At 38.9% G+C, this 23,074-nt stretch overlaps 1 protein-coding gene across 2 annotated transcripts; it reads left to right on the top strand.

Annotated features, from left to right (window-relative positions):
* The first annotated feature begins 5,668 nt into the window (after positions 1–5,668).
* MS3_00003226 (uncharacterized protein) lies at positions 5,669–11,337 on the top strand. Of its 2 annotated transcripts, XM_051210967.1 has the most exons (5): positions 5,669–5,891; positions 5,943–6,016; positions 6,817–6,936; positions 7,959–8,362; positions 10,779–11,337. In XM_051210967.1, exons 3-5 carry the CDS (start codon positions 6,868–6,870, stop codon positions 11,089–11,091), a joined length of 786 nt encoding a protein of 261 aa, XP_051070993.1. In that variant the 5' UTR covers positions 5,669–5,891; positions 5,943–6,016; positions 6,817–6,867; the 3' UTR covers positions 11,092–11,337. The 2 variants fall into 2 exon arrangements, with proteins under 2 accessions (XP_051070993.1, XP_051070992.1); XM_051210966.1 differs by having other exon boundaries at positions 5,669–6,604; positions 7,959–11,337.
* The last annotated feature ends 11,737 nt before the right edge of the window (positions 11,338–23,074 follow it).

The following is a 23,074-nucleotide window of genomic DNA, read 5'->3' as shown; positions in this document are numbered from 1 at the left end:
GGTCACTGAAATCAGTGCTGAAGATAGCACAGGTGTTCAGTGTTTGACAACACTTTAACCAGTAACACCTTCTAATATAACTCGTACCCACCAAGAGAAATCAAAAGACAGAATCGAGGAGATCAGAAGTTGTATTTGACGATTGCCAATATATCGGAATTGTCTGATCTAATCTGGCTAGCGATTTCGGTAGATGTTGAGCACGGCGTTCCCACACGTGATCTGGTGCGGATGCCTGACCGAGCGCCTTCTGCTAGGTGAGCTCATCAAAACTAATGTGGTCAGCATCCAATGTCGAAAACTTACAGAGCTATTTATTTTGAGGATTTATTTACCGCTACAGATCACTCCTCCCTCAGTGGAGTAGTAGTGACTCTAAGACACGGCCAGCCAGAAGTTTAAACCCAATGAGTTTGTCGTTGGTAAACAATCTCCTGATAACTTGCTAGGTTTAGCAGAGTCTGGTCGTCTTTCCTTACTATAAGGGACCATGAAATACAATATAGCAAAAAATAATGTACAATGAAAATTTTTGGTTCCTCGTAAACCTCATCGTTCTTTTTATCGTCTTTTCCAGTCGTCCTGGAAAAGAAAAAGAGAGTATGAAATTGCATGTCGAAATAAACTCGCACGCACTTTAGGACACAAAGTAGACGAAAAAAAGAAAATAGTGTAAAAGCGATTTTTACAAAATCTTTTTTTGTTTTTTTATTTTTAATACACATATTAGCAAAGTATTAAATATATTTAAATATAAGCATATGAAAATTGATTTTTTATATTATATATAATGCCATGGAAAATCGACATGAAGCAAAATGTTAACTGGTGTCTTACGTGCAATAGTCGTTTAAATGTTCTGGAAATCTTACTGTTCTTCCAGAACGCGCTGTTTCAAGTTTATTTTCAGATACTGTCGAAGTATCATCGTGCGTGTTGGTTGTTGGATGAGGTATTATAAGTGTCGGAGTCGTGTCGTTCGATTGTACCGAAGGAAAATCGACGTAGATAGGACTTCCTTCTAAATACGCTGCTTCGAGGCGATCGATGCTGATGCTATCGTTGGTTCCGTCCTTATCGATTATGTAGTACTTAGGTTCGCGTTAAAGAACTTTGAAAGGTCCTTCGTATGCTGATTCGAATGGTCGTCGACGTACAAAGACGTGTGTACTATATCGTAAGTCAGGTAGAATGAAAACATCAGTTGATTGAGGTCGAGTGGAAACAGGTTCAACTGAACGCATTGCGTTTGCACGCCTGTTCGTGTAGGAGGTTAGATCCATGTTCATTGAAAAGGATGAAGGATCCGCGAATTCCCCTGGAAGTCTAAGTGTCGTTCCACAAACGATTTGAGCCACAGTGTATCCAATGTCAGCCTTCACTGTAGTGCGGATACCTAGTAAGACGAAAGGAAGAGTGTTGGTCCACTGTGAAACGTGTGCAGCTGATAGCGAAGCTTTTAGTTGTCGGTGAAAATGTTCTATCAACCCATTCACCTGTGGGTGGTAGGCAGTCGTTCGAAAGCGAGTGGTTCCTAAAAGTGTGGTCAGACAACGGGGAAGTTCAGATTCAAACTGATGGTGGTGATGGTTGAAGGGTAACCGAAGTTTGCTACCCATTGTTCGACGAAGGTGCGGGCCACTGATGAACATGGTCGAAACGAGCATCGGGAGTTTTAAACGAGCCTAAGGGACATTTGTTATGTCTGATAACCTTAGATTTTTGGCAGCTTACACAGGAGCATGTCCACTCTCTCACGTCTTTATTCATACCAGGCCAGCCAAACCGTTCTGACATAAGCTTGATGGTTGCACGAGCACCTGGATGAGAAAGTCCGTGCGACGTATTGAAGACGTCGTGTCGATAATGTTTCGGCACGATTGGGCGGTCCCTACCTGTAGATGTGTCACGAAGTAAGGTTTCCTTACCTGTTCCCATCTGTTCGATGCGTAACTTGAGAGTTGTAGACGATAACTCGTGCTGAAGATCAGTGTCTTCTTTTTGAAGCTGGAAGAGTTTCACAAGGTCGATTCTTTGGAAACTGTTCAAGGAAGTTATTCGAGACAAGGCGTCTGCGACTACATTGTTTGCTCCAGAAATGTGTTGGATGTCTGAAGCAAACTGCGAAATGTAGTCCAGTTGTTGAGACTCACGAGGTGAGTACTTTTCTGAAGAGGAACTTAAAGAGAAAGAAAGAGGATTATGGTCAGTAAAAAGGGTGAGTTCACGGCCTTCGATGTAGTGTTGAAAATGCCGTACGGTGCAATATATTGCTAGGAGTTCCCTACCGAATGTGCTGTACCTCGATTCAGTGTCTAGCAACCGTCTAGAGAAAAATGCCAAAGGTTGCCAAGAGTTGTTAACCCATTGTTGTAAGACTCCTCCGATTGCTGAGTCAGTTGTGTCTACTGCGATGCTAATGCCTGCTTGAGTGTCCTGATGGGCAAGCATTGTTGCTTTAGCGATCAGTTCCTTAAATGTGGAGAATGATTTCCGTGCGGTGTTGTCCAAATCAATGGGTTTCGCAATTCCACGAAGTTGGTCGGTCAGAGGTTTCATGAGTAACGCGCACTTCGGTATGAATCGTCTATAGAAACTTACAAGGCCGTTAAACGTTCGTTATTGCTCGATGATGGTCGGTTCTGAGTAATTCAGAATGGTCGCCACTTTGGTCCTAAGGGGTCGGATACCTTGAGCATCAATGGTGTGTCCTAGGTAGTCTAATGAGTCAGCTCCGACTTGGTATTTCAGAATGTTTACAGTAATTCCATGTTTTTGTAGTCGATCGAAAACAAGATCCAGATGCTTGAGATGCGATTCTCTGTCCAGACATGCGATTAGGCAGTCGTCATGTACGAAGTTGAGACCTCGAAAAACGTCGTCTATGAACCTTTGGAATGTTTGGGCAGCATTTCTTCGACCGAAGGGCATTCGCAAAAATTCATGGAGTCCGAAGGGAGCAATGATAGCTGTTTTCGGTATGTCGTCAGTGGCCATGGGAGTTTGGTTATACGCTTTAACCAAGTCGATTTTCGAAAAGACAGTTGTACCTTTCAAGGTGGCTGTCAAATCGTGAATGTGAGGCAACGGGTAAAGATCGGGAATGGTTTTCGCATTCGATCGCCGATAGTCACCAGTTTGATGCCAATCGTTGCTATCCTTTTTAGGGACCATGTGCAACGGAGATGCATATGGGCTATTTGACGGTCGTATGATTCCTAGGTCTATCATGTGATTGAACTCGTTTTTCGCTAACCTTAGCTTTTCGGGGGCTAGTCGTCGTGCTTTAGAGAATATTGGTGGTCCTGTAGTCGTGATGTGGTGTGTAGTGTTGCTGGTTACACACGGCAGTTTCGGTTGCGTTTGATGAATCCCAGGATACTTATCGAGTAGTGGTTGATAAAGTGGGTCTATCGTATGCCTAATTGTGACTGGGTATAATCTGCAACCAGAAAAAGAATTACGCAAACGGATAAATTAGTATTTCCGTCTACTAGCCTCCGTTTGCGAGTATCGATGATCAGATTATGGTGTTGTAGAAGGTCCATACCAATGATTGGCATAGAAACATCTACAACAACGAAGATCCAGTGAATGGGTTTGCGTAAACCCACGTTAAGGTAAACGTACCTTTTGCCATACGTAGCGATCGGTTTTCCGTTTGCCGCCTGTAAGTTTAAAGCCGATTCGTAAAGTCGGTCGTCAAAATTCGCTGAGAGAACGCTAACTTCTGCGCCGGTGTCGACGAGGTAGCGAATTCTCGTTGTCACATCTGTGACGTATAACAGACGGCTGTGTTCGCCGGCTACGGTTGCCGTTAACACGTGCCGGCTTGGAAGTTTCCCGAGTTGTTTTTCGAGTCACTCGTTTTCGTGTTGGGAAAATTGCAGGGTTTTCTGCAATTTCTGGAAAACTTTCCATACTGGTTATGATACCAGCACCAGTCGGGGTTATCTGTCTCTCGTGGTCTAGAGACAGATCGCTTACGTGAAATGCTTCTACGTGGAGTGCGCGATCCCTTACGGTCGGTACGAAGACTAAGATAACGCGTGAGTGTGTGACATAAGTCGGTTATATCATTCTGAGTCGTGTGAGGCTTTTCTTTGACTGAAAATACCTCGGTAGTAGGTTTCGTAATTTCTAAAATGCGGTCGGCAGATGCAGCTAGCTCGTCTAAGGCGTTGTTCTGGAACGAGACCAGAACTGCTTGCACCTGTTGGGGAAGTTTTGACAAGAAGAGTTGTTTGAATAGACCTTCGTCAAAAGTTCTTGGGCCTATAACCTCTCTCATCCGTTGCAACATGTCCGTCGCAGAACCGTGTTGCAGGTTGATGTTATTAAAGAGTTGATCTAACCTTTGTCGATCGGTTAAGTCTCCTCGTTTAAGAATCGAATGCTTTAAGGTTTCGTACGGGTCAGAAACATCACTAGTAAACATACTTGGTGTTACGTACCTGTTGGATTCGCGCGGTAGTGCCTCGACCACTGCGAGGAATTGTGCACGTGTGTCGTTCACGCCATGCTCGTGGAAGTCGGCTTCTGCATAGCAGAATCAGGCTTCGATATTGTCGGGCCAGAAGGGCATGAGTTGGAATGAGGGTGGGGACAAAGTCTTAAGGTTAAATATTTTAGCTGTCTATTCAGTCATGATGAAATATGAAGTACGATAATGAACGAGGGAAAAAAGTATATATATATTCAAAAAGCACAAAAAAATATCACAATGTATACAAAATTAAAGTAAAGCAATGATATGTGGAATCCCAAAAAGGAACAGACTTACAGTTTACGATTTGGTGTACCAGATCACGTCAGGCTCACCAATGGTGATGGCACAGGTATTCAGTGTTTGACAACACTTTACCCAGTAACACCTTCTAATATAACTCGTACCCACCAAGAGAAATCAAAAGACAGAATCGAGGAGATCAGAAGTTGTATTTGACGATTGCCAATATATCGGAATTGTCTGATCTAATCTGGCTAGCGATTTCGGTAGATGTTGAGCACGGCGTTCCCACACGTGATCTGGTGCGGATGCCTGACCGAGCGCCTTCTGCTAGGTGAGCTCATCAAAACTAATGTGGTCAGCATCCAATGTCGAAAACTTACAGAGCTATTTATTTTGAGGATTTATTTGCCGCTACAGTGCATTTGGTCCGTAAAGTGTGATCACAATTTCGACCAAAATCTAAAACACCTAATGATGAAAGATACAAAACTCTAATGCAGATTTTCTTATTATCTTATCCGTTTCACCTTTTGTTGCTACAATCCGGTCTTCTCACACCATTTCGATTTACTAATTAATTAACTTATTTAACTATTTATTTCTTAAAACAGTAGTTTTCTCTGAGCGTTCGGACTATCACTTTGTAATTTTTCACACTGCAATCAACCTTCTGCCTGGTTGATGGTAGCGAGAGTCCTTACTGCCCTGAGACACATGTACTCACTCAAATTGGAAGGTATACAAATCCACAAATTACTACCAAACTGACTAGAATTAGTGCTGTCAAGTGGCTATAATAACATCCACTGAACATCAGGAAGTACCTGAAACTGTGCCAAAACAACAAGAGGCGACCACGAAATAATCACTCTCTTATATAAGCTCATGACGATGACATTGAATAGGAACAGAAGCGAAATTTATTTCATTAGAGTTCCGAGGGTGCAAACGAGTATCCGTGCACCTACACAAATAAGAACCTTGTCACACAACTCAAATTCAGATATCAAAGAACGATCTTTTCACCATATCTGCTGATTAAATTTTGGGAGTTGTTTAAGCTTGTGCCTTCGGCTCAAGGGCATTCGGGCATGTCTGGATTCTAATATTGTTGACTTGTGTTGTCAGTGTTTGTTGTCTATTGCTTTCTGTAGTAAATGTAAGTGCATTTGATGGGTCATCGACCCGCATTTTCTTCCATCTTTTCTAGCTCTCACGCTACTTTGCTTGTTTCGTTAGTCCACACAGTACCTTCTGGTTAGACTCAAACCGTTACAATAGCCTGTGAGTTGCAATGCATTCAAGATCTTACACACATCCTTCATGCTTTCTCAGTTAGGTTGCTTTCTATTGTTTGTATTCGTGGTACATGCTATCGTGGATGCTTTGTTTGATACAACGCAACCACTAACTAAATACAAGCATTTTAAAGATTATAGACCACATAGCGACAGTTCTATCTTTCTAAAACTTATACCAACTGACAGGTCTTGGGAAGTACGGTTAGGTAGTAAGAAAATTCATGATTCAGGTGCCGAAAACCGTAAGCAAACCGATGTCTACTGACATTTCGTGATATATTTACGTTATTCTGTCAGTAGTCATGTTCGCAGTTCATTGACTATTTGTGGTACATAGTGTAACATCCCAATCTCCCAAGTTTGGGGGAATTCTGGGTAAGTTTTGGGAAACTTCCAAAGTCAGATGACCAAATTTCCTCCGAAATTGGAAGCTTGGGATATTTTGGCTTCCTATAAATGACATTATTATGCTTCATTTCCTTCTTGTTTATCTGTTCTGTGAGAAATTGTTTGATGGAATCAGGTTGTACTTTTTAAAGCAGGTGAAAACACATCGCACACGTTCAAACATGCAAGTATTGTTTTTGCAGTCATTTGATAAGTAGTTGGCACTCATTTTTATTATTTCAACAAACTAGTTGTTTTCTGTTAATTCAACATAGTTATGCATGTGTTGCATTGTTTGAAATTCTTGTCTTTAAATGTGTCTTGGATCAGCAATTTAGTCTCGCTTTTGAGTCTTCTACATTTACTTTGCCTGAGCAGTTTTGTCCTCCGTTTTAGGTCAGAAAGATAAGGATTCCATTTGCAAAACTTGGAAAATTGTTCGGCGTAATGGAAGTCATAACTATACCCGCCTTGTCGGATAACTACATGTATGTAGTTATCGACAGAGCATCAAATGTAAGTTGGATGTTTTTTATTGTATATTCCACCTAAAAACACATTTTCGATTTGAGGATTACCATCTTCAGCTATTAGACATTTCAGTGTTATTGGGTCTTGATTTAGTGATCTCAATCAAACTATTGAGTCAACCGACCTATTGCATTCAGGTTTGTATCTGTACTTACTTTTGGCCTGGTGCTCAAGTCGTTTGTTCATGAGTATAGATAATTGTCTATTTTCAAATTCACTCTAGCGTTTACCATAGATAGTAATTAGTGTCTTCGGAAATACTGGTTTTGCGCAACCTGTTCATCACCCAATATGGTCTGACAATAAATCGTCCGGTAATTCCAAATGAAAATTGACTTGAATAATACAAACTATAAAGAGAGAGAGAGGAGATGCATTTCCATGGTAGCCGGTGACCAACGATCGGTTCATACGCAGTTTGTTCCCTCAGGATCCTGGAGCCCATGTGCACCAATGGTTTGGAATCAGGGTTTTCCAACTCCTCTAGCTGGATCCTCCATAACCACCCACCCGGCTAAAGAGCCGGACATTCACTTTTCGTCCTCTCAATTTCGTAAACAACACCAAGAGAAGGCAGTTAGTAGGACTTTCCTGACAGTGACTGTATACGCGTGGTCATGTGAGAGGATCTCGAGAGAGAGCGAGAGAGGGAACAGGCTCTCCCCATCCTTGGCCGTATCAGGGCGTTCAGGGGGCTCTTTATGGGATAGTAACTCAACGTTACCCTACTTATCATTGTATGCAGTTTTTTGGTAACTATAAAACATTCCCAACTAGGATTGTGAATATTGCATCGTTTCCTCATTTTGTGGGGATAGTCTACATTCACTCACTATGTTTTCCTACTAATTCAGACGTGCTAAGACAACTTACGAGGTTTCTTCTATTCAAATTTAAACGTTAGTTGATCGAATTCCCCATCATAGTTCGAGAATATCCTGTAGTTTTAATTATTTAGCACAAATTTAAAAAATATCTGACATTTTTTGTGTATAATCTAATACAAGATATGCGCAGTTGTGGATCCAGTGGAACCTGATAAGATTTTGAGTGCAGTCACGCAACGCGGTTTGCGACTTGAATCTATATTAACAACTCATCATCACTCGGACCACGCTGGAGGAAACCTTGACCTTGTAACTAAATGCAGGAAACAAGGCTTAGAGGGAGTAAAGGTGTATGGAGGAGATGATCGTATTAGTGGTTTGACTGATACTGTGTCTCACGGACATAAAATAAAGATTGGTAGCAACCTCAATGTTTGTTGCTTGGCTACACCATGTCATACTACTGGTCATATATGCTATCTGGTTACCGAAGAAAACAGTACCAAAGAAGGGGTGGTATTTACTGGCGACACGTTGTTCCTTGGGGGTTGTGGAAGATTTTTTGAAGGGACCGCTGAACAAATGTAAGTCAATGTAACTTTTGGCCATCTATACCTCAAACTGGTTGAGATTAAAACTACTAAGTCCCAATTCTGGCTAAGTAGCAAACTCGTTAGTGAGAAGTTTAAAGCTCTCAAACTCAGTCTCGTGTAAAGTAACCCTTCCACTGTGTGGGAAACCAGGAAGTGATAACCACCCTCACACTTCTAAGAGCATTCGAGACCACCGTATTTCTCTCGTATAAAGTTAACGACGATCACTTGAGAAATCCCAAGTAAAATGAGGCTTTACTGTTTGGTCTAGTATTTTGTTAGCTGCGATCAACTTGTTATAAACACTACCTTCAGGTTGACCAGATCCTCAAAATCAAGTATTCAACCAGTCTCAATCAGCTTAGACTTCATTTCAGAGCAAGCAGTAATCCCGATTTCAAGTGCATAAACTTAGTGTATTCTGTCTTATAAGTCGCTGGTCCATTATGCTTTTATTTTCTCTGGTCATTTTGTCCATAAAAGGCCTTTAAAACTGTCAGACTTGTTCACATCCTAGACATGCACTGTTACTCTAGACAGTCAGAAGGTTGGGTTCTGTCACCGTCTTCACCAAACGTAACTGTCATCTGCGTATCCACAGGTCACAAGTAATTCTCCTAGTAGCTCAATTTCTAAAATGTCAAACCATGAGAGCGCTTCCTGCCAAAGAGTGTCTATCAAAGCTGTGTAGATTTGAGAAAAGCGGGAAGCCCTGACGAAGCATACAACTTGTGGTTGGTAACTGCGATGACTTTCCCATAAATTGTAACTTGACCACTAATGTTTGAGGAGAGTGTGTATAAGGTTTATTTATTTCTCTGCCGATTTGCGAAGTGGAACTCCGCCTTAAGATCAGTAAATGCATCTTTGGTTGGAAGTCAGTAGATATGTCTGTATTCCAGGATCACGACCAGGTTTAAAGTAGTCTTTGTCTTCTCGGGATCGATCTTTACGAGTCGTAGTTAAGCGTTAGGTAATTGTTGAGGCTAATATTCCATACATTATGTTAGTCAAACTAACTTTTGTAGTTATCATAAAAGGGTTTCTGTCCTCATTAATCAAGAAAACCAGCTATCGAGACACCAGGTGAGATTACATCAAGTTTCCAGATTCTATATAATATCTATCAATCTAATTACTAAAACCGGACTCTCATTCCTAGAGAGTAGTCCATCAGGACCTCTCATTTTAGATTCCCTATGGTCAGGTAGCTTATAATGTCGTCTCATTGAGGTTATTTATCAACCGTAGGAGACTGAAGTTCAGTTAAGCTGTTCTTGGAGGTACTATCCCCATCATTCCAATCTCGCTTATGTTGAGTAAATCGTTACTCCATCTCCCGAGATATTTTGATTAAATTCCGAATCCCGAATATCTATTCACTTGACAAGTCCGAAAAGTTGTACATTGTTATCTATAGCTACAAACCTTTCCGCCTCTTTTTGCTAACGCTCTCAACACTACTGCACAGCGAAAGCAGGAAAGTTACACACCATTGTGCTGTTGTCTTTCACACTAAATAACTTTGTACTCAGATCTTTTTATCGTCACCGTGTTTTCTCATTGTTCGTATTTCAAAAAATTAAGCCTTAAAATATCATATACGTTTGTACAGCTTGATATTAAGTTCTTTGAAAGGTCTCTTCGCTGAATTTCGGTGTTTCAGTGTTCTTTATTGAATTATTGGTATAAACGCAAATACTAGTTAAAAATGGAGAAGGGTGACCCTATGGATTCATATTTACTGGGTTGGATTTCGAACCAATATTTTCAACATTTCTTAAGTTCCTGAGGATTACCATGGCTAAGTTAGTGTTTCCAATCACCAAGCGAGACAGCATCTTTTTTTTTAAAGTTGCTACGGCGGAACAAGTAGTGGTAAAATGTATTTAAATAAAAAGAGAGTTGAATAGTGGCTAACAGAGGAATCCGGGAGGCACGTTTCTTCCCATATGGGGTTCGATGATTGTTTGTGTCCACCCGTGTTTGTGCTTACGCTGAGATTCAAACCCACTACCTTTTACTTCAAGCAACCACTCAGCTATTAGGTCACAATAGGAGAGAACACATGTATTGTATTCTACTGCTAGCCATTGTCCAACTCGGCTTAAAATCCTTGTGACTCCGTGATAATATTGAGTCAATCCGCTTAAGATACACATCCTAGAAGAAAGTGATCATTTGCAGTTCCTAACACCAATGAGAAGATTCACTCAATCTTCCCAAATATGATTTGAGCAGAAAGCTATAACGGCAAAAGCATCACGTCTTTAAGATGTTTGTACTCGATAGTCCGGAAATACTGACCAGAGTGGTCAGCATCAGTTCATTATTTGTTTTACCAGGGTAACTCATTTTTGTGTCGCATTGAGAAATACCTTTATATATATTTTGGATTTTAATGTAGGTTTAAAGCACTTATTGAGGTTCTTTCCAAGTTACCAACAACAACGAAAGTCTATTGTGGGCACGAATATACTGTAAAAAATCTTGAATTTGGCTTAACTGTTGAGCCAAAAAATGACGCGCTTAAACACCGGTTAGAAGCTGTAAAACGTTTACGTGCGTCTAATCAAGCAAGTGTTCCCGGTACAATCGGAGAGGAATTAGCAACCAATCCTTTCATGCGAGTTTGTGAACCAGATGTGCTCGCACATGCGAAAACTACCGATCCCATCAAAGCCATGAAAACCATTCGCGAAGAAAAAGATCACTTTTAGATTTGAAACTGATTTGTCTTACGATAACAGCGATATATTGCAATTTCTTCAACGAAGTCAGTATGTCTTTTTATATTTTCGAACATTTAATATGCTGAACATTGATAAAACATATTAAATAAATAAATAAAATTGGTACTAATGAGTTGTTTGTTTTGTGGTTAAATTCAGGGATTTACATTGTCCTGGTTTCGATGACCAAGGATATGTTGTGCTTCAGTCCTCTAATACACTTAAAACCTCTGATCTTATAATACTTTGTTTTGTTGTTATTGTTGCAGAATGTGTTCATGTACGCGTAGGAACTAATAAATTTGTAATTACCCTAGTAATTCACGTCGGAAATGTTTTTTGTCATTGCTTGCCATATTGTAAGTTGTTACTAGTTGTATAGGAATGAAATTCCAGCTTATTGGTTGTATATCTAACTACTCTGTTTTGTATTAAGTCGATAAAAGCCACTGGTGATTTGTTTAGTCTCTTACCAGCCATATTACTTAGCTATTGTTAATGTCTCAGTAATTTAGCATGGAATCTAACCCTAGCTACACTTTTTTGAGTGTTTTTGTGAACTCTATCCATTACATAATGGCCTCCCAAACCTCCAGTTAGACCAACATGATTATATAGATAAACTACTAGGGCATAGCCTTTAAATTTTGGTAGATAAACAGCGGGAGTATTTGTACTACAAAGTTGTGTAATTAATGTTCAGTTGATTTGTTTTGGACAGGTAAACTTAACATTGGTGAGTTCCGAGAGCTATGAAGATTAATTAGAGGAATACAGGCTAATCCACTCAATAATGAAAATCAAATACTCTTAGTTTGTTTTTCACCTGTTCGTAACAGATGTTGAGTGCGGCAGCATCGAGATCTGAATCTATGAAAACATGTGTTTATTTACGTACTTCTTGGTGGTCACGTATTGTCTCGTATTTGCCGGCGTAGACTTTTATTGTATGATTCTATTTGCTTAATATGATTACTTTTGCTCCTTTCTGAACAGATCTTTTCCTTAGCTCATTGATGATGATAGTGAGTGGTACCGAAGATGTTATATGCTTAGTGAATTTCCGTACACGCAGCACATTAGTTATCAAGTGTACTTAACTTGATTCAATATTTAAAGACATCGTTTCCTCAGCTCTCCGAACAGTGTGATATAGTTACATTTCACTGTTTCGTAGTTTCAGTATGCTGTTTGGTATATTGACCCTAAATCAACATTGAAGTCGATTTATTGTTGATCGGTGTCACCTTTGTGGGATGTATACTCGTGGTCGCTTCGCTTGGTGTTAATGGGTAGTTGTGCGGCATGTTCATGTGCATTATAGATGCAGATAGCTTAATAAATATTAATAAAAAACCCAATAGAAATGTCATCATATTAGATTATATCGTGTAGATAACAACAAGAGATCATATGTGTGAAAATAAAAAGCGTTGTCAAATTAATAGGTTAGGTTAGCAGCGGATTATAATGTGGTTGCAGTTAGTTAACTAAAATGTTTCCGTTACAGTATTTCAAAGTTATAGATGGGTCAAATCAAATGATTTCAGAAACAATTATGAATGAAATCATGAGAATATGAGAAATAATTAAACAGTGGGATATTTTCAAATACGAAGTATAATAATGGTGGTTTAAGTTCACGATAAAGATAAGACCTACTTTTGTACGCACAGTTCTGGAAGTCCTCACGGATGGCAAGAGTTAGCGTTTTAGGGAGTTGGATACGAAGAAATCTGGGTAGTTTGGACATAGTATAAACAACCTTAAGATCAACATATGGATCAGTGGAGTGAATGTGTTCGGTTAGATGTTCAATTATGCAACTCCTAGTTGCTTCCCTCTCACGATTGTAGAACCACATTGGGATATGTTCTCGTATCCGCGTTGGGAAAAGGCGCTGGCTGTGGCGTATGTACCTTTCTCCACGACGACAGATGAACTGGTAGATGTACATACAGGTGATCAAACGAGGAAGCTTATACTTCACGGATACAGAAAACTAGTGAACGTTAGTCGCAGCTTTGCTGCTCAGGACGTTCTTTTTATCACTGCCGCTAACCGATTTTTAATTACACCAGAAGTTTGGTCACCTTTAACTTGCAGATTCACATAAAGATATTTCTTTGACACGGAATTGCCGTATCCCTCGCTCGGATTTCATTTTATAATCTATATAAAGCGACTTGTATATCCGTTTTCAGCCAAAGTTTTCCTGGAGAATGCAAGTTAGTTAGCATTCTTAATACTGTCAATAAATTGTAGAGTATCATGAACAGAATACTTAAGTTCTTGCCTTATAACCGCTTCCAATTTTTCAGCCAGCGACTGGGTGTTAGGCTAAATTAGACGTATCCAAAACAGGTCGTAACAGTAATCCGGGTTTATTTACTTTCGGCAATTCACATAAGCGCGGGATGATGATCGGACCCACTGGACATACGTGATTATACAAGTCCTGGGTTATTATTTCCATATTCAAATTTTTAACATCAGTTAGCTGTTTTTCAATTCGTAAGTTTTGAAAATTTAGTACCATTCTTTAGGATTGAAAGCATCTTGTTTAAGTAATCTTGAAGATCAGGAAGTACCACACCAGATCCTTTTTCAGGTCTACTTAGGATTCAGTCCTTATTTCTTTACAGGAGGATCTGCTGATCTATATAAATTTTGGTTAATAAGTCATTATGACCATTTTGTGTTAATGCATCCATGACAGCGACCAAGTACCATGGTTGCGAAATTATTGTGATGTTGGAATGAGATCATAAGTTTGATTTACTAGGTTTTCGAGTTGTATTTGCGTATAAGGTCTACTGGTTTTTACAGAATTTGGAGCCCACTGATAAGACCTGCATTTGGTTTGACGAAAGTGTGATTAAACATGTATTTTCCGGAATTTCTTTGAAAATTGTCATTTACATCTACATGTTTTAAATATTTGAGTTTAGCAATGTGGGATTGCTCTTCAGTGACAGTAAAAACAATCCCCAAATTGTTTACGTTCATCTAACGATCCATATGATGAGTGACTTATTAAAGATATGTTGCATTCTGTTCCAACTAGTCGGGATTTAATAGCATCGATACGACTAAGTGTATGATGTTCGAGGATTTTCGCCTTAGTCTCCTTTCACAAACGGTGATTAAACTCACTACTTCACTAACGCAAGTTTGGCGGTGTGACGTAAAAGCCCACTGAGTTCTTTTATCGTCTTAGGATCTTTGCATTTCTTCAATAGACATTTAATTCCCAATAAAACATTAAAAATACGAAGTTCAGAGAAGGGATCACTTTGTTATAACTTGTCAATTGAATGCTACTTGTTACATCTGGTCGTCGCTGGTTGTTGGTTCGGAAACGCTTATCACTTATACTCGAAATGAGGGAACTCGGCAATTCCCACGATGCGAAAGTAAGGACGCAAAGACTGGTATAGGTGAAGATTTATTGACCCCAAAACACGACGACGATAATCAAAAATACACTCGTTTATATATTGATTGTGCATACAATTTGAATAATAATTAGGATGGAATCACATATATGGAAAATACTTAGTTATAACATATCATATACTGAGCATAGTTCATGTCAATTGAATACAAGTATATCGTATATTATACAGAATAAAATATCGTACGAGAAAAGCAAAACAATTACCACACTGAATCAAAACGGAAGTAATGTTGAGCAAAACCAATCGAATCTTGACTTTTCTTCCCATCACATCACTTTTCAAATAATTCGTAATAACAACATTTTAATTATCTTATTACGACCACATTACAATCCGTTGCTAACTTTAATTTAACAAGGCTTTTTATTTGCACATATACGATCTTTAATCGTTATCATTCACACTAACCTAATATTACAACCACTCTATTGTATCATGTTTATATATCATCACGGAATTATCAACTATTAAACAAGTAAAACAGTACGAGATATAATTTAGATATCTATTATTAGTGACTAAGTATCAGGTGGCCTGGGAATTTGATTGTTATCCAGTGAACGTTGTAATCATTCTCTTGATTAGTGAAATTTGGGTACAGGATTTAGATTAAGCATTTTAGGGGTTGATGTTCACTATTGCTTGATAATCAAAAAAAGCTAATGTAAAAACAACTCTTCGCTAATATGGAAATCTCATCCTATAGCTAGGAATATTACCTAGTTAAGTTGCTTTAAACTGTCTCTACCCATAATTTACAGATATAATTTAAGACGAAGTGACTTACATCGTTTGGGACAGAACTATTGCAGTGACTTCACTACTTCTCTCACGAGTACTAACTTCTTTGGTGTAAGCGGATCAAACGATTCAAAGTAAGACGAAGTATCTGTGTACTGTTTTGCACAAAAGTGGGCAATTATTTACGGTTAAATTGTTTTAGTATGTATATTCCAAGCTTTTACGCCTTCATTGTAATTAGGAAGTTCCGTATTATTGTACAAGCTAATTAACGTATGTCATATGATGACGTTTATGGGATTGATGTTCACAAAATGTCAAATGAACCTTTTCAAAACACAAGGGCTTTCTGTATTTGAGACCTCTTTTTTCACTCCTTTTTACCAAGCAAAAATGTTACAAAGTGGTATCAGGTACTTTAATCCAGTTAGTTATAAGTGGCTTTTGTTTTTAATGGGATGTGATTCCATACTAGTGAGCCATACTATAAGCCTCTGCGTACATAGAAACACACCCAACAGACTAAAATCATTTATATTGGAGAACCTGGATATGTACCTAGCCTTTCTTAGCTGTACATAATCTAAGATCTTTATATGAGATTCAGGAGTAAAAAATTCATTATATAGTATATTTTCGATATCTAATAAGCAAGCACTCCTAAAAGAATTAAGGAACACAACAGACCTACACTTCCTTTTCATCAAATAAGAATGATTGCCACAGATAAGCCCAAGGTGAAACATGAATGAGTACATAACAAATGAGGACTGCCGAATAAGTCTGACTACTTTGAAGTGGAGTAATGTGCATATATCTAACAGCAAAGATTTTTGTTTAGAACGAATTATGTTTACTGGGTACACAAAAGTCAGTAATGCCAATATGAATTGAAGGCCCAGTTCCTTGCAGAATACTGTGGGAACCAAGTCATACTTAAAAAATTGTGAGTACATACAGCCCCGCATGCTGTGCTAAACCATGTAGATTTACACATACCAATACACCTAACGAGCGAAGATTATCGGACCATGTTCTATGGACAAAACACATGAAATCAGGGTAAAGTCGTGATTATGAGGTTGAGAACATGCCTTTCATCATTTGTATAAATTCTTAAGATTAAGGATACCCATATAACAAGCGGCTCATCCCGATACTACAAGAAATTATGCTCCAGTTGTCTTATAAAAGGTTGGTGATAGAAAATTTCACATCTACCAGTGATGGAAGACCAGAGGCCGTATTCAAAAGGGGCTTGTTAATCTACTTGATGATGCAGATGAACCAGCAGCAACACCTTCTGTTACTTGGAATATATCTGGCGTTGCTGAATGAGAACCACAGGAAACTATAATTTTAAGATGTTCGAACATGTTTGCAAATTTGGTTTGTTAAACACTACAAAACGTCATAGTTTATTTCCTGGTTCTGAATACACAAAGTAACGGATACGGTGTTACATGAATAGACTGAGTACAAGCCAGCAGTCATTGTAAAATTGTGCTTACAAATCGAATAGTAAGTAAAAAAAGATAGGTTTAACCAGAAAAAAACGTCTGTTCATTCAAGAAAAACTATGACATTTGACGTCAAACGAAGAGTAATATAGTATATGATAATATATATGTACATAACGTATCACAATAACTAGCTCAGTCATAAGATTACTGCTCTTCTCCAAGTGGGTCGGCAAGACCTTCTGTTTCCATTATAAGTGCTCTTTCTAATATCACTTTGCCTTCCTTGTACCGCTGACTCTCCTCCATTGCGTGTTCGTACATCCAACCCAACTTGGTATTACACTTGATGCACACAACATCTCTTACTAAGTGACGCCCAGTCAACATAACACGGTCCTGAAACGAACACAATCGTTAATCGGAGTTGCTCAAAACCAATCGTACTTGTATATCACTATGAACTATGTTAACAACGCGATTAAATAAGAATGCGCGGCCAGTAGCACCTGTAAAGCGAGTGCTAAGTATCTCGCTTCTATTTGTCAATGGAGTTTCACAATACTGACAGTGTATAATCCTATGTCCACCCATATGCTCTATGAAAATCCGACCCATCTTGGCGATTCGCTAGTCTAAAAAGGAAACGAAAACTACAGAATACAGCTGATTCCTGTCAGGTCGACCTCAGAATCGATACATTAAAACAAACTGTGTGCTTTGTAGTAGTACAAACTCTCCATATACTTTTCTGACATGTTTATCGTATTAAATAGGCATTCAATGATTGGGTGGGTAAATGTATCACTTTTAATTCGAGTTGATAGTTTGATGGTGGCGGGAAGCTTTAATAACGGATCAGATGATGTAAATTTCAAATCGATAGGGTAAGGAAAGTCATTTAACTCCACAAGTAAAATTTCTCTCATGTTTACGGTTGAAGAGTGAATATACGTCCTTCTAGATCATTTTCTAGGTTACTGAAATGGTGAATTCTGTATTCGACTAAGGCTGCTATTCATGTAATTTAAAATAATAGAAAAATGTGTTCTATGATGCACGTACATTAGACGAGAAATGCATTTCTAAAGGATTAGTGTAGAGATGGATAATTCCTCAAAGTACATACTTGAAAAGTATTGCGGATTTGATGGAGCTTCAATGAACTTGACAACCTGAAATAATAAACTCATGCTTCCTGATCAATTTTTAGTACGCTACCGCTATAACGAAATTGTCATTCCGTTCACTACTTTCGTCACAGTCTAGTAAGAACAAACTTATTTCTTTGCCCATAAGCCTTGATATTAAGCTGTGGTATGAGGGACTACACGACTTTCGACATAAACCTGTCTTCAGTAATCCAAATGAATTTTAAAAGTCAGCGAAAATAGGCAAAGCAGCCAGTAGGTGGGCTTGTCTGGTATGAGAATAACTGTTATTTCCATCATGCATTGAATGTATAACATCTGTCATTGTCGAGCAATTTCATGTTCGCTAATTGGATTATTGCTGCATAAAAAGTTATTTTTTACTGAGGATTTCATTTTATTCATTTAAAGCCATATATATGTTTTTATGAAGTAGTCACTGCACGTCACCTCAACTTGCTTGGTAAAAAAGCGATTAAAGTTAAAGTTACAGATTGAGATGAAATTTTCAGTAGGACTTATGCTTCTACACTTAACGGTCATCTGACGAGTGAACGATGAAATGTCCAAAGATACTTGATACCACACACAGGTTGAACGTTGAAAATATATACACCACTAATTCACGGACGCGTAGCTTATTTCCTTCTTTGTTTGAGAGTGAAGATGCCACAGGTGTTCGGAGTTTGACAACGCTTTAAACAGTAACACGTTCTAATATGAATCGTACCCACCAAGTGAAATCAAACGACAGAAGCGAGGAGGTTCGAAGATATATTTGATAGGCTATCAATGTATCGAGGATCGTCTGATCTAATCTGGCTAGCGATTGCAGGGGTTGTTGAGCTCGGCGTTCTCACTCGTGATCTGGTTCGGATGCATGACCGAACGCCTTCAGCTAGGTGAGTTCATTAAAACTAATGTGGTCAGCATCCAATGTCGAAAACTTACAGAGCTATTTATTTTGGGGATTTATTTACCGCTACAAGAGCAACGGCGTTGTTGCTGGTATTTCAGCAAGCCGCCGTTTCTTCTGTTAGATTATATGCAACAGGATATTGGAATGTATTTGAAAAGTGACAAGACGTGACTATAGAATAAAAATTAGTCTTTGGTACACATGCGCACATAATTTTAAGTGGTAATCAGATCCCCACTTCTGAGAACTATCAACAGCCTCATCATCAATAGTCCACTGATTTAGCCCATTATCAACTGGACTGACTGAAAGCGGACCACAGTTGAATATATATTCTTATTTCAAACTTTCACCAGATCCCTATTTTCGAAAAGATCTTAAACGACCGCCTACCACTTTACGACGACCGTATAACCCCTGTTCACTACTGTCATTTAGTTACAACAATACTTTCCGAGTTTTATCCCTTATCTTGAAAGGCAGTATTGCCTGGCTTTCAGGTAGAGAGAACCAGTTCAAAGAGTCACTAATGTGTAGACCTAACTTAATGCGCGTATGTCAAGTAGCTAAGCCAATACAGTTAAATGTAAGACAGATTAAAGCCTCTATCAAGCAAAGATTGAACTTATTTATCGACTACAATCAATTCTGTCATATCATCGTTGATTAAAAGCTTCTTTCTCCACTGTGAACTCATCAAAGGAGAAAGATTTATTTACTTAGCAGCTATGGCATACTTAATGCTGATACTAGGTAGAGTACAATCATCCTAATACATAGCTCAGTAATTCGATTTCCTTAACTATAAACTGGGTAAATATATGTGAACCTTACTTTGTACTTAGAACGCTTTGTTGACCCAATACGTACTTGTTATAATCCAAGTCGTGATGTTTCAGTATGACGATAATCGCTCTTTGCATTGTTGCGCGACCAGTTTGAATGAAAAATATCATCAGTTGTGTCTGCTGGACATTTTGTGACTTAGGTCCTGGAACATTTGTAACAAAGAGTACGGATTGAACAGTTTTGAGAATTTATATTCTATGTACTAAGTTCTTTTCTGCTATTTGCGCTTTTTAAATAAACACAAGCTAGTCATACCAATTTCAAGTACTATTGTGTGGCCACATATGATGGAAAAGTTTTGTGAGTATCGGTCGACTGAATGATATTGAATTCAGGAGGTAGTAACTTCGTGATTGAGTTCAATAAATTTACTGAATGACTAAAACTATTCAGACAGTGGTATGCGTAACTCGATAGAGATGAACCTTCAGAAGCCTTCAATAGAAATGCGAAACCAGTTAATTGAATCAAACCATGAGACTTCCGAGAACACATCTTTTCATACTATATGCATTTGTATGTGAATGATTAATTTATTATAAGGTGCCAAGGAAACTATGGAGTTTAGATTGCTTTAACGCGATTTGTAGATTCATTGCGGTTCCTTACGGATTCTTTAGCAATAAAGACATAACAAATCGTTTACATGAACTCATCCATGTAACTCCAAATAATTTAATCCCTGATTCCATATAATTTGAAATATTGTTTTTTGACGAGTTCATATAGCATCCAAATTGTTAGTGTGAACATCATTTGCTAAGTTCACGAATCAGTGTTTAAACATCAAAACGTGATGGATATAACTTTACACTTCTTTCTTTCTGATGCTTACCTTCCAAACTACGTTTTCTTCGGTTATGACGGTTCTGGAAGAACTCCGAAATAAGTGTGTGTGTGGTACATCACGAACCAAATATATGTGCCACATCTGTGTCTTACTCGATGCCTGCAAACACACGTTATGCTACTCATAAGCAATACTACCCTTGTCAGGCGTTGTAGAATAATAAACAGTGATGGTGGTGGCTAGCACTAGAATCCATGACGTGTATTTCATCCTACTTGGGATTCCCATTGGGTTCGAGTCCCGGTGCGAACATCAACTCGGGTGCAGGTAAGACCAAGTGGCGAGTCCTAAATAGGATGGAGTGGCGCACAAAATGTATAAATGTCAATGAGAGACTGATCATCTACAATTCTAAACACAAATGGTAGAATACAAACAACAAACAAGGAAAGGAATTGTAGAAAAATGTCGCAAAAATCAGCAGTAAGACGATGGTCAATCAGATTTCTTATTCGGAAATGTGGTTTTTGAGCCTGAAACTTCGGTAAAAAACCCGATTGGTCCAGTGAACGCAGCCAGACTTGAATGCTTAAGTTCACGGATACCTACTGTCAGGACGAGAGTTAATTGCAATCAATGGGAAAATGGACATAAATCATCAATAAATGTTAGTTTTAAAACTCTTATGACGTCACACCATATTTACTTGGAGAAACAGAACACATTATTTGACGACGATTATTGAATTTTATACGGCATGTCGTATCCAGGACAAATGTCTTAATTTCATGAAAGTATGTATAATGACGAGTTCCGCTCAACTGATTGTTCAACGGTGGTCCTTATTTTCGCGAATTGGTCTGTGCACGACCGATCCTTACGGAATCTGGTCTGTTGACCCCGAAGTTGGGTGTCTACCGAATCCTTCATCCAGTTCAGCAACACTCTGTTGGAAATTCTTCCTGGTACCGATAGTAGTGTGATGGCCCTGTAGTTCCCACATTTGCTCAGATCGCTTTTCTTTGGCATCTTGATGAAATATCCCTCTTTACAATCCGTTGGCACTTCTCCTTCTTCCCAAATCCTCCTGAATAGAATGTGGAGCATGTTTTCAGTTGATTCTATGTCTAACTTCAGTGCTTCATCTGGTATTCTGTCAGGTCCTGCTACTTTTCCACTCTTGGTTTGTCTGATGGCCATCCTAATTTCTTCGATAGTTGGTGGAGTGACATCTATACGAAGGACTGTGTGTGTTGTTTTAATGTCCGGTGGAATCAAGTTAGCTGGTCTATTTGAGAGTTCTTCTAGGTGCTACACCCACCTGTTCCTCTGTTCTTGAACCTCATTGATTGACTTGCCTTCTTTTCCTTGACCGGTTTATTATATTTCCCTTTCAGTTTCTTCGCTGTGTCATATAATTGTTTCGTATTTCCTTCCCGTGCAGCTTTTTTCTCTGTCTTTTCCACGTATTTCCGCTTGTCGGCTCTAGTGCTTCTGTGAATTCAGCTTGTGCCTTGATATCCTCTGTTCTTGTTTGGCTGTTGTTAATTACTGTCCTCTTGTCCTTCCTTTCTTGAATATTGTCTAGGGTTTCGATAGAGATCTATTCCTTATGATGAAACTTGTTGCAGCCCAGAACCTCCTGACACGTTGAAGTTAATGCTTCTTTGATCCCTTTCCAGTTTTCTTCCATAGTAGTTTTTTCTTCTCTCATTAGATCTTGTAAGGCCTAAAACTTGTTGTTGAGATCTATCTTGAATTCGTTGAACTTGTCAGTATGTCGGAGGAAGGCTCTATTAAACCATTGTAATGCTGTTTCCCCAGTTGCCCAGTGCTTCTTTAGCTTCGGTTTCATCTTGGCAACCACCAGTTGGTAGTGATTAAAAGCTTTGCCAGTTCCTTTCCTGGTTCCCACGTCTTCTATTGGCCTTATGAATTTTTACTGATACAAATATGATCTATCTGATTCTCCGTGTAGCTTTTTAGCTTTGTGTATGTGTTTATGGGGGAATATTGTCTCACCTATGACCAATTTGTTAAATGCACATAAATTTGCAAATCTCCATTCTCGTTTGTTTCTCCCAGTCAGTCCATGTCGTCCCATGATATCTTCATAACCGTTGTTGTCCATTCCGAATTTGTCGTTTAAGTCTCCCATCAGGATTGTCAGGTTCTCTTCTGGGCACTTCGCTATGATCGATTGCAGCCTCTCGTAGAACTGATCTTTATCGTCGTCATTGCTATCATTGTTGGGTGCATAACACTGGATAGCATACATTGTGATCCCCTCCTTTTAGATTTGAGAGGTGCTTTGATGATCCTGGGTCCATGAGATTTCAACCCTATTAGTGCTTTACGTGCATTTTTGGAAAGCGTCAGAGCAACTCCCTGAGTGTATGAAGAATTTTACTCTACGTGGCCGGAGTACAGCAACATCTCCCCGTACCTGATTTTTGTTGTCCAGCTCGGGTCTAATGGGTATCGCTGATTTCGAGAACCACCAAGTTAAATCTCCTCATTTCGGTTGCTATTTGGCTGGTCCTTCTGGTATCCTACATTATCCGGACGTTCTATGTACCTATATTAACTGTTGCTCCGGT

This window comes from Schistosoma haematobium, chromosome ZW, assembly GCF_000699445.3.
Source record: "Schistosoma haematobium chromosome ZW, whole genome shotgun sequence".
Classification (NCBI taxonomy): Eukaryota; Metazoa; Platyhelminthes; class Trematoda; order Strigeidida; family Schistosomatidae; genus Schistosoma; species Schistosoma haematobium.
This window is presented reverse-complemented; position numbering and strand designations above follow the sequence as displayed.

Bases quoted from the DNA above. Each gene is read 5' to 3' on its own strand.
- MS3_00003226 (XM_051210967.1), top strand. From the start codon at position 6,868: ATGGAAGTCATAACTATACCCGCCTTGTCGGATAACTACATGTATGTA. The intron at 6,937-7,958 runs GTAAGTTGGATG...ATCTAATACAAG, and splicing joins TTATCGACAGAGCATCAAAT to ATATGCGCAGTTGTGGATCC. The intron at 8,363-10,778 runs GTAAGTCAATGT...ATTTTAATGTAG, and splicing joins GAAGGGACCGCTGAACAAAT to GTTTAAAGCACTTATTGAGG.